The 11,547-nt window shown below is 36.3% G+C and overlaps 1 protein-coding gene across 1 annotated transcript in view; it reads left to right on the top strand.

Moving 5' to 3' along the window:
• SORCS3 (sortilin related VPS10 domain containing receptor 3) overlaps positions 1-11,547 on the top strand; it is a 690,838-nt gene that overhangs the window by 350,320 nt on the left and 328,971 nt on the right. The window contains exon 4 of the mRNA XM_044660176.1: positions 8,214-8,372. Coding sequence (XP_044516111.1) covers positions 8,214-8,372 — 159 coding nt within the window. The remainder of the gene's footprint in view (positions 1-8,213; positions 8,373-11,547) is intronic.

The raw sequence follows: 11,547 nt of genomic DNA on the forward strand, positions 1-11,547 counted from the left end.
GTTTCAGTAGTGTGACACATGCAAAAAAAAAACAAAAACAAACAAAAAAAAACAACAAATGCTACCCTTGATTAAATGAAAAGAGACATGGTGGAAAGAAGGGGTTGACCAAGATGATGAGAACTGGAGAATATACTTTATGAAGTTCATTGAAAGGAACTGGAAAAAAATAACAAAAAAGGAACTGGAGATGTTTAACTTGGAGAAGAGAAGACTTAGGGAGAGAATACAATTGCCTTCAATTATTTGAAAAGCCCGTTTTGTGAAAGACATAATTAGACTTGCTTTGGTCCCAAAGGGTAGTACTTGGAGTCATTATGTAGAGAGGTTATAGAGAGCTATATTTAGGCTTGGTATAAAGAAAGGAAAAACCTATCTTACAGCTAGTTACCTTCAATTCATTTCAATTAAATAAACGTTTATTAAACATCTACTCCGGGCCAAACCCTGTGTTAAACACTGAGGATACAAATAAGAAATAAAGCAAGGCTTTGCCCTCAAGGAGCTTTTATTTCAAAGGGAGAAGATGACACACAAAAGAAAGCTGGAAAATGTAATTTCTGAGGAAGGGGGATGATGACCCCAAATGGAGGCCTTGTTCCATGGCACTGGAACCAAGCAAAGCTGGAGAGTAGCATAAGTTCAATGCTTTATGTTCTAGCTCTTAAATAAGAAAGAAGCATCTGAGGAAGGTTGGAATATGTCTGAGTATCCAAGACTTAAGTTAGTAGCATGATGGTGAGATTAGAATCGAACTCTTTTCCTGCGAGGGACATCTTGTTACAAGGAGTTGAAACCAAGCAGTGCTACAGATGGAGAGTGGAGTGACGTGGGTGGCATTGGGTAGTAGTGAGTCTTCTCACATTGTTGAATGACTACTTGCTGTGTATATTGTAATAGAGATTTTTGGTCAGATATGAATGAAGCTAAAAGGGTTCTCTTGAACTCTTAAATTCTGTGATCCTATGGAACTGAGGCCCTGACACTTTAAGAAAGTGATTTTCCTAATCCCAGGTTTCCTAACTCTGAGTCCACTGATCCTTTCAAAGCGTCATGCTTCATCAACATAGGTTTTCCTTAAAACTTAGAGAAATCTCCATGCTTGACTTTGTCCCTCATTTTCTTTTAAATTCATCTCAAATTTTTAAATAATAGGTGATATTACTAGGGAATTGTTGATTCTGAGAGACTATGGTGTCTATAATGGGGAAAAAAGTTAAAGAGATTAAGATTTGAGGGTCTGAGGAATACCCTATAACAGCCCTCAGCTTTAAATTCCTCTTCTACTTAGTGTCAAAGACTTGAGTGGCTGGATATTTTTTGTTTTGCTTTTATTTCTTTTTTCTCTCCTTTTTAAAACTGCAAATTCTCCTGGTGTTCGTTAAAATGATTCACTCTAAGGTGTAAGTGACATGATATAATCTTTCTTATAACTTAGAGATCTTCCCTTGATAGCAAAAACAAACAAACCACCAAAAAACCCTAGAGTAAGCAAGAAGACATTTAAATTTTAGTATTTTGGTGAGGTACAGAAAATGAACATTTCTTAATGGATCCTGTGAGCCTTCTTTATCTATGCCATTCAAATATATTGAGCCAGTTTGATTGGAGTTTCTGTGGAAAATTATGCAAAATAAGTCTGTTTTCAGGGGCTTCATTCCCCATACTTAAACCCATCTTTCCATTATAGATGCCTATTGCTCCCAGGCACTACCTCATGTGCCAGCCATGTTGAATGGTTGTTATTTGAACATGCCCTGTGCTTTTTGGTCTGTGTGACCTAATGTGTCCATTCTTGCCCATCCTTCAAGGTCTAGGTCAGATATTATAGGCTCCTTATTTATTACTAAGCTGCAATTCATTAACTAAAGAGGTCTATCCCTTATTGGACGTCACATAGCTGTTTATATGAGATTCTCTCTTGTATGCATGTTATATTTCTTTTCTCATTTTCTATGTTCTGGAAGCTATAGAATCAATGTGCGATAGTGGATAGAGTACTAGGCTTGAAGTCAGAAAGATCTGGCTTCAAATTCTGGCACTAATTTTTATTCGCAAAGTAATGGTGGGCAAGTTAGTCAGACTTTCTGAGACTCAGTAACTTCATCTATAAAATGGGAATTATAACACTCATAATACCTAAATCACGTGCTTTTAATGAGGCTCAAATTATGCCTATATCAATACCAGTTATTTGTCTTTGAGGCTTATACCCTGAATATTTATTGAATGTTACTTGTAATGTGCTTTATCTCCCTTTAAAGACAATAAGCTCCCTGAGGGGAAGGAGCATGTCTCACTTATCCCCAGATCATTCAAAGTACCTCACCTTAGGTTTTGCACCTGGAAGGTACTCAGCAAATATTTATTTAATTGAACTTTGTTGAAGACTGTCACTGTGGACAGGAAGTGAATATTGGTTTCCCAATAAAAGTTGAGATTTGCTATTTGAAAGAGCTATCAAATGACTGATCTGCTATATTTAGTAAATCTTAGCTTTTTCTTCTATTGTCTGGTGTCCATTTTGTGGCTTGAACATTTACATATTTACTCATGTCTATTTTTCTTCTCAAAATATTACTAAGAAAGAAAATTTTATCAAGGCTTTCTCTGACAGTCAGTGTTGTTAGTTCCCCATTATTGGGGGCAATGGGCTTGTATTTGACTTGGTGTACGGACATTAGAGGGCATGGGTATTTAGGCCAAGTGATGATGTCCTGCTGCAAAGATAATGTATTAGGAGGAGATGGAGGGAACAACATCATGAATCTGACAAAATAATTTTTGAAAGGCAAAGGTCTGACAAAAGGCTTCTCATTTGAATTGAGTCAGGGAATAGCGTGGCATCTTATCCTCTTTTATGTGTGTCTACTAACTATGCTTAATAAAACTACTTACTACCTCTGTGACCTTGGGCAAGTGACAACTTTTCTGAACCTCAGTTTCTTAATCTGTTCAAGTGAGTGGGGCTCAGAATCAGGAAAACTTGAATTCAATTTTGACCTTAGATACTTTGTTGATGCCTGACCCTGAGTAAATTACTTAACCTCAATCTGCCTTAGTTTCCTTATCTGCAAAATGAGGGCAACAATAGCACCTCGTTCCCTGGGGTTATTATAAGAATTAAACGAGATAATTTTTTTAAAGCATTTAGTGTAGAATCCAGCACATAGTAGATGTTTTACAAATTATTATTTCCTTTTGTCCTTTCTGTTAATAATGCCTGTTTACCTTTGATGCTAGTGACTTGAATAACATCACTTGTCAAGTTGAGACACTGGTCAGAGCTCATTTATAAAGATCTGGACTCTCTTTATATGTTTGGTTCTGGCTCCTGCTTTCCCAAGGGTCATGGGTGTAATCTTGTGCAGCAGTTGTCAAAATTTCTCTTCCTCCTCTACAACAGAATAGATACTTGGATTAATCCATCTTTGAGTCTTTCTTTCTCTCACACCCATCAGTTCTAATCTCTTGCCAAATCCTGCCATTCTATCTTCATCACATTTCTCACATCCATTCCTTTTCCTCTATCTACCTTGCCACCACCCTTGTTCCAGCTCTTGTCCTCAGTTGTCTTTATTATTGAAATAAACCTCAGTTTGGTCTCAGTGTCTTCATCCTCTCTTATCTCTGTCCAGTCATTCATGTAACTGACAGAGTAATCTTCCTAAGGCTTATAAGTCTGACGAAAGGATGCTCATATGAATATCATGGTTTTCTGGTGATTTCGTGAAGCTATGAGTCATTGGATAAATATAGTTTTTAAAGAATTAAAGTGTGGTGGGTCACCCCAAGAGAACAGAGAGGTGCCAGGTAGGCAGATGTTATGCAAAAGTGGCTTTAAAAATATCTGAGGGAGATGTCTGATTGGATAAGGAGATGAATTGAGAATGGTATACCTGATGGACAACCAACATGAGCTATTTGTACCCACATAAAATCACCCCTGCTTCCCACTCCCTTTATTTTTTTCTCTTTTTTATTAATATAATTTACTTACAAGTGTCAATCTGTCCTCCTCCCTGCATTATTTATATATATACATATATATGCATATATATTTATATATTTATGTATATATATGTATATATATGAAAAGTATGTTTTTCATGTTTCTCTTTTTCAGTTCATTTTCTGGGGGTGACATTCACAATTTATTCTTCAAGTATTAAATCTGTAGTTGGGTATAATGTTCTCTTGATTCTATTCATTTCACTGTTCATTATCCCATGCAGTTCTTTCTTTTTTTAAAAAAATTAGTCTGCTTGCAGTATTATTCCATCATGATCATATACCCCAATTTGTTTAGCCATTCCTCGAATTGTTGGGTACTCCCACCCCATTAGAGAATTTACTGAAGATCTTGAATAAGAATTGTAGCCATTTGGTCAGTCATCAAGCAGTTTATTGAACAAAATCTTACATGTTTCAGGAACTATACTAAGCAATGGAGATACAAGTCAGTCAATAAACATTTATTACATGCCTCCTTATGTACCAAGGTCTGTGCTAAATACCAGAAATACAAAGAAAGAAATAAGGTTCTTGCCTTCAAGGAATTTATATATTCTATTTGGGAAAGACTATACAGCTTTCTGGATTGGCATTATCAGTAGGAGGCATCTGAAAAGGCATTACAAATGCAGAGAGAATCTTTTGTGAGGAACAGAGAAACCAAGGAAAGACAGGAAAGAGTAAGAAGAGTGAAAATGAGGAAAGGAACAAATGGTAAAGAACTTTAAAAGTCAAACCCTATTTGATGCAAATTGCTAGGGAAACTAGGAAGCAGTCTATCAGATGGTAAGCTTAGAACCATTAACTGATATCATATTGAACAACAAATTCAAAATAGTTATATGTCCTGAATATTAGAGATCTTAATATGAAAATGCTACAAGAAAAGAAAAGCAGATCACATACTATACAGAGTTCAAGGATGAAAACTTTTCTTAATCAAAAAGAGGTAGAAGCAATGACAAATGGTAGAATGGATAATGTTGATGACATGAGGCTGGAAAAATTATGCGCTAATAAAATCAGTATATTTCAGATAAAAATGGAAGCAGTTAAATGAAAAAATCTGTTGTGACAAATTTTACAAATAAAGGTTTGGCACCAAAGACATATTGCTAGCTCACATAAAATGTGTGTTTGCATGTGTGTGTATATGTGTAAGCATGCCATTCTCTAGTACTTAAGTAAATTAGTGATCACAAGATGTGAATAAACACTTTTCAAAAACAGAATGGCATGCTATTATCAACCATATGAAATGATTCTACAAATTACTAGTAATAAGAAAAATTCAAGACAAAATAACCAAAAGATTTACTCCACACCCACAAAATTGGCAGAGATGTAAATAAAAAGAGACAGAACTATTCAGTGTTGAAAGGTATTCTAATGCATTGTTGATAGAACTGTGAATTAGTACAATCATTCTGGAAGTATATAAAGAAAGTAAGTAACATATATATAAAATCATTGGTAACTTTGGATAAAGCAGTTTTTGTTGGTTAATAAGGTTAGAATTCAGATACTAGAGGAACTAGAAAATAGACACTTTTTCTAAGAGTTTCTCTGTGAATGATGGAGAGGAAATATTGGATAACAGCTTAAGAAGATGGAAGGGTCTTCTGAAAAAAGTTTTATAAAGATGGGGAAAATTTAGTCATGTACTAAGGTAACGGGAAAAATGATAGAGAGTCAAGATTAGAGAAAGAGAGAAGGTGATTGAGGAGACATTCTGCTGGAAGTAAGGGAAGAAATTGGATTGACATGTACATGTATAGCGGAACTGATTTTGGAGAAAACAAGGGCTACTTCATTATCAGAGACTAGAGTAAAGAAGAAAGAGTAGAGAATGTTGTCAAGAGATTTTTGAAATGGGAAGAATGTTCACATTGAATGTTCTCAATTTTCTCAATAAAGAGGTAAGATTTTTCCTTTAAAGATGGATGTGTGTGTATGTATTTTGGGGATGGGGCTTTTTGAGTAGAGCAGAGACTATTTAGAAGAGCCTCTGTGGGGATGGGATAGAGAATTACTTGTTGTTGAGTCCTTCAGTCATGTCTGATTCATGAACTTCATCCATGAGGTTTTCTTTGCAAAGATACTAGAGTGGTTTGATATTTTCTTCTCCAATGTGTCCTCATTTTGTAAATGAGAAACTGAGGCAAAAAGGAGTTAGGTGACTTGTCCTGAGTCACAAAGCTAGTAAATGTATAAGGTCAAATCTGAACTCAGATCTTTCTAACTTCAGGCCCAGTGCTCTATCCACTGTGCCATCTATGAGCAAAGGGACTGCACCAGAACAGGGTTTCAGACATAAGTACATAATAACTTTGTCCAGTTGAATTGCGTTTGAATTCTGCTGGCAATGTCAAGAAGAACTTGAAAAAATATTCTCTAATAAACCATATAAGGGATTGACTTTACATCTTTCCTTTATATTTTACGTGTATTTATATTTAGTGAGTGGAGAGGCGTTAGTTTATTAAATGCACTGTAAGCATTATATATAAAACCAGTTTATGATGCTGGTCTTATCTTCTAATTAAAACCAGAAGCATGAAGCTATCTTTATACCTGTATACAATAAACAGTTTAATTTAATGCACTAGGGGAAAAGATGGTTTAAATGCTCACAACATAACCCATAAGGAAGTTCTAAGTTCATGCATCTTAAAATATAGTTCCTTCCAGCCCAAGTACCTCATTCTACTGTTGGTCAAATCCTACTTTAATATATCTATCCATTCCCCTCCTGCTACCCTGACCAAAAAACAGTAAAGAAATATTACAAAAGGCTCTACTCATTTTATAAGGAGGAAAGCATGGATTGCCCCACTTCTCCATAATTCCACCAGAAGTTGCCCAACTTGAAATTCAGGATTAGAGAATCAGAAATCCAAAAATATAAAAAAAAATTCAGACTTTATTCATCTGTAGATTTCAGGGAATCATATATAAGTCTGGGGCTTTTGACATCAAAGAAGGTAGAAGGGGAAAAAAGGTCAGAGATTTTCTCGAAACCATAAAGAAATTAAAAAGGGTGAAGGAGTATAACTCATAAGTGTTAAATGATTTATGATGTTGGTGCCAAATTGTGCTTAGGTATTCATTTCTTTAAATAGCTTGCTCTTGAATTATTATTTGCTTTTTCTCATTTTATTATGGACTTTGGACAATATTACCTTGGAATCATTTCTTATGACTGAAGTTCCACTGCCATTGGTGATTATGTCCTCTGTTTATGGGGATGAGACAATCATCAAGAAGAGACTATATTCATATATGTATACAGCCACATATGTGTATGAATTATCAACCAGAAAAATCACAGAACTACCAAGCAGTTATAATAAAGGTCTTTAATCAAGGTAGACAGATTATGAGAAGATGAACAGAACCTCAATCTTGGGATTTCCAAGGAACTGTAGAACACAAAGCGCTTTTATAGATTTTTGGAGAGGGGGAAAGGCACAAGCTTTGTCAAACACTTGAGAATAGCCACAGTCTGGAGTAGCTAGGAGAAGCCTAGATGCAATAACCAAAGGCTAGGGTGATTGGACAAGTAATTAAGATTTTGATTGTCTTTACCTGAGTTCTGGATTGAATTATGGAAAAGTACTTGAGGATTTATATTGATTTGTCTGTGACAAGGTCAATCTGGGATTTTCTTGAAGACAAGCTGTCAGTATATACATATAAGTGTAGTCAGAAGCTGACCTACAAAGTTATAAAATTATTGCACACACCACACTTCTACATAATTAGCAACTTTTTTTCCCAGATACATTTCCTTTCAAGGATAAATATTAAGAAGGATTAATGGGGGAATTCTTTAAGTGGCATAAAAGAAGAATTTTAAAAAAATAGGGGGGTAGAGTACATGATTGCTACAAGCTAGAAATCAGACAGCAAAAGAAGATTTTCAGAAGATACTTACCAACTGAGGTTGAAGACCTAGTCTCCTTTGTATTCAGAGCCATTCCTGAACACTAATTCAATTCTTTGTACCAATAAAGGAAGAGATCAGAAAAAAAGATAACACCAATTTTTCATTTGGAAGCTCCACCAACCCCACCCTGTTCTAGGATGTTCAAGAATAAATAACAAAATTTATGGTTTAATTTCTTACATTTATTCCACCCCTTCCCTCCACCCTACCAGTAACTCCTTCTCTATTTTCTTCCCTTTCTATTTCTCAGATAATGCTTCTCAGTGATCCTGAGATTGAGAGCAGCATTTTGATCAGCTCAGATGAAGGTGCAACTTACCAAAAGTATAGGCTGAACTTTTATATCCAAAGCCTACTCTTCCATCCTCAGCAGGAAGACTGGATCCTAGCCTATAGCCTGGACCAAAAGGTGAGTGAACAAGCTTCAGATGTGAACATTTTTCATTACAATGTGTAGACAGGAAATTTAAAAAGCAAACAAATATTAATCGAATAACTCCAAGGAATCCTAAGTTTAGAACTGGAAAAAAAAACTCAAAAGAGACTAACCATCAAGCCCAAACCCTTCACACCCAAAAAGTTCAAGTAGTCATGTAACCACTAAATGTCTGGGAGGATATTTGAGCCCAGATCTTTCTGACTCCAAGAGCAATGCTGATTTACTAGGCCTACCAGCCTTATTAACATAAAAGAAACTAAAATGTAACTAAACTCAATTTTTAAAAATTAACTGAATTTTCCTGAAAAATATAAACTTCAAAGAAAAGATTTAACACATAATTTTGTTTACCTGAGTAAACATAGCATGCCATATATGAACTCTTGTTTTCTTAGTGTTTCTGATAAAATGTAATAGTGAGTGAAACATCTGAAACAAAATTTATAATTTGTCATTTCAACTTGAATATTTAGTTTTCCATGCTGAGAATCCGCTCTCTGTACTCAGACTCACCCCAACCCCTCCACCTTTGGAGGAATATTCATTTTTGTTAGTGATCTAATACGGAGTAGATCAGAGTTCTCAGTGTTTTACACAGCAAAAAGGGTACCTCAGATGAATCCATTTAACCTTTTTTTCCTTTTGATAATTTGATGACCTGCTTACCATTGTTATTGCTGAATCTGCATCCAGCTTCCCCTGGTCTGCTAAACAGTGGATATTTCTAATGCTCTGTCTTACATAGACCTCTCCTTGGAATTGTCTTGATTTCAAACAAACAAACAAACAAAAACTCTTCTCTTTTACCCTGGTCAGTAAAATGGAAGCTTTTGGTGGGATTAGAGGGAAGAGACACATTTCAGTTTATGATTAAGAGTATGATGTCAGCACCTTAAACAATAACTTCAGTATAACCTTTCTTTCTCTTGACAAGGGAGCTGGATAACAATACCAAGTGCTTATTCCTACCCCCTCCCCAGGAGTCCTCAAATGACATTTGTGGAAGCAGAGCTATTGTAAATACAATTCTTTCACAGTGTCAACTGGATGTTATATATTTTTAAAAAAGACTTTGTCAAATGTCACCTAGTTTATAGGCTAGGTTTTTGTCGAAACTGCAACTTTTGAAGTAGTTGAAAAAAATAATATATTATATTTATGACATTAAATGTTTCGATGCCATTTTTTAGAAGTAAAGCTGGCAATGTTGAATGAACTACACTTGGGTTAGTATGGAAGCAAGCCTAGGTGGGGAAAAGCAGCTGGTGGTATATATGCCCCAGAGGTGATAAACTGAGCTGAATATGCATAGCATATATCTGGGGGTAGCAAAGAACGCTTTCCCCCTTCTCTTGGTCCCTTGGTGCACCCACATCTGTACCATTGCTGACATAATACATGTGGAGACACGATGCATTCAAAATGCTTCTAGACTTCTTGGCTGCTTTTCGCTCTGTCGAAATATGGGAAAGATGTGTCATAAACATTGATGGATTTTCTTAATCATTCGACAGATCTTTAGAGAAGCTGCTTTTCCTTCGGTGCTCCTTCTTGTTGACAACTTTGCATAAAGTGACTGAGTGACTGAGTGTTCCTAGTGCCCATAAAACTCCCACCTGATGCCCTGCTATTCCTTTTGGAAATAAATAGCCAAGAAGTCACAAAATGCCCCAGGCCACACATAGAGAGCTGCCATAAAGCATCTCTTTCCAATCTTTCCTTCCCTTCCCTCCAAAAAGCAAACCTCACAAACCTTCCCATTAAAGAAAGAATCTCTTTTCTTTCCCTGTTTTGCGGTTTAAGGATCGAGATGGCTGATTAAAATGCAGGTGTCTTCCAAAATTGAGACACAGCCTGGCTGTTTTAAGCTTGAGATGGTAATGTGGACCAGAGAGACTGAGGTGGCTTCTTTCTTGGGGAGAAAATGAGAAGGCTTCTGTTAAGATCCTGTGGTATCTATCTCTGGGAGATGTCATTTGTGTGCAGGAAACGATAGATCTTGCCATTAGCATCCCTTTGGTAAGATGCACTGTGACGATTTCACAAATCCTGGAGCCCGCCCATCTGGTTAATTTTTGTGTATCACAAAGAGTCCTGATTGAACAGTATTTTGAAGAGAGAGAGTGTGCACATATCATCCCTCAACATGGCATCCTAAACCTTCGTGAATTTGCTAGGAACTCTGAAATGCTGAAATGCATTGCTAAAGAAACAGGAAACTGAGATTAGAAGAAGGCAATACCTACCTTTAAAATAAAATGTAATTAGAGAACTGTAGCTGCCTGAGGGGTTGTATTTCTTTGGTGGCAGGAGTACTGAACAGGCTGGACATAAAAGCAGGAGAAAGTATTCCCTCAATTAAAGCTCTTTAGGAAAGAATGTCATTTGAACCATAGAATAGGAGTCAGTTGACTCAGACCTACATTCTGTGGAAGGGAGGGAGACAGGGATGGAAGGAGGGGAAGAAGAATGGAAGGGAGGGAGGGAGGGAGGAAAAAAGAAGGAAGGATTTGTTGCCTACTAAGAGATAGGTGTTATTGTTATCCTTACATTACAGTTGAAGCATATAAGGCAAAAATATGAGTTACAACTTGCCTGGGATCATAGAACTAAGTATCGCAAGCTGAATTTAACTCAGTTCTTCCTAACTTCAGGCTTAGGGCATGATCCACTGTACCACACTGGATTTGGGCATTTCATATCCCACAAATATTTTGTTTAATACATGTATGATCTTTGACACATCAATTTATTTCTCTGGGTCTTGTTTTTGTTTCCTTTCTACATAAAATGCTTCCTAATTTTTCCTCTTCCTTGGTGACTTCTTCAAACAACTGTTATTATGAAATTGGATTCTATTCCCTATTGGTTGTTTCCCATTATGGCCAGCCACATCCTCCCTTGCACTTAGTAGGGAGGCAGGGGGAATTTTGACTAACCCAAAGACCCAGTTTCTTCATTGGGAAGGTTTTTCTATAAGATTTCAGGATTGATTTTGAAGACTGAAGATAAACATTTGGATAGATAACTATTACTCTTATCTTATGCTTGTTCAATATTAGAAGTTGTCAAAAATCTTCTTTTTAGCAAGAAGCTTGTTGTGACCAAAACAGGGAGGGGGGAGAGGGGAGAGGGGAGAGGGGAG

Source organism: Gracilinanus agilis, chromosome 2, assembly GCF_016433145.1.
Source record: "Gracilinanus agilis isolate LMUSP501 chromosome 2, AgileGrace, whole genome shotgun sequence".
Taxonomy (NCBI): Eukaryota; Metazoa; Chordata; class Mammalia; order Didelphimorphia; family Didelphidae; genus Gracilinanus; species Gracilinanus agilis.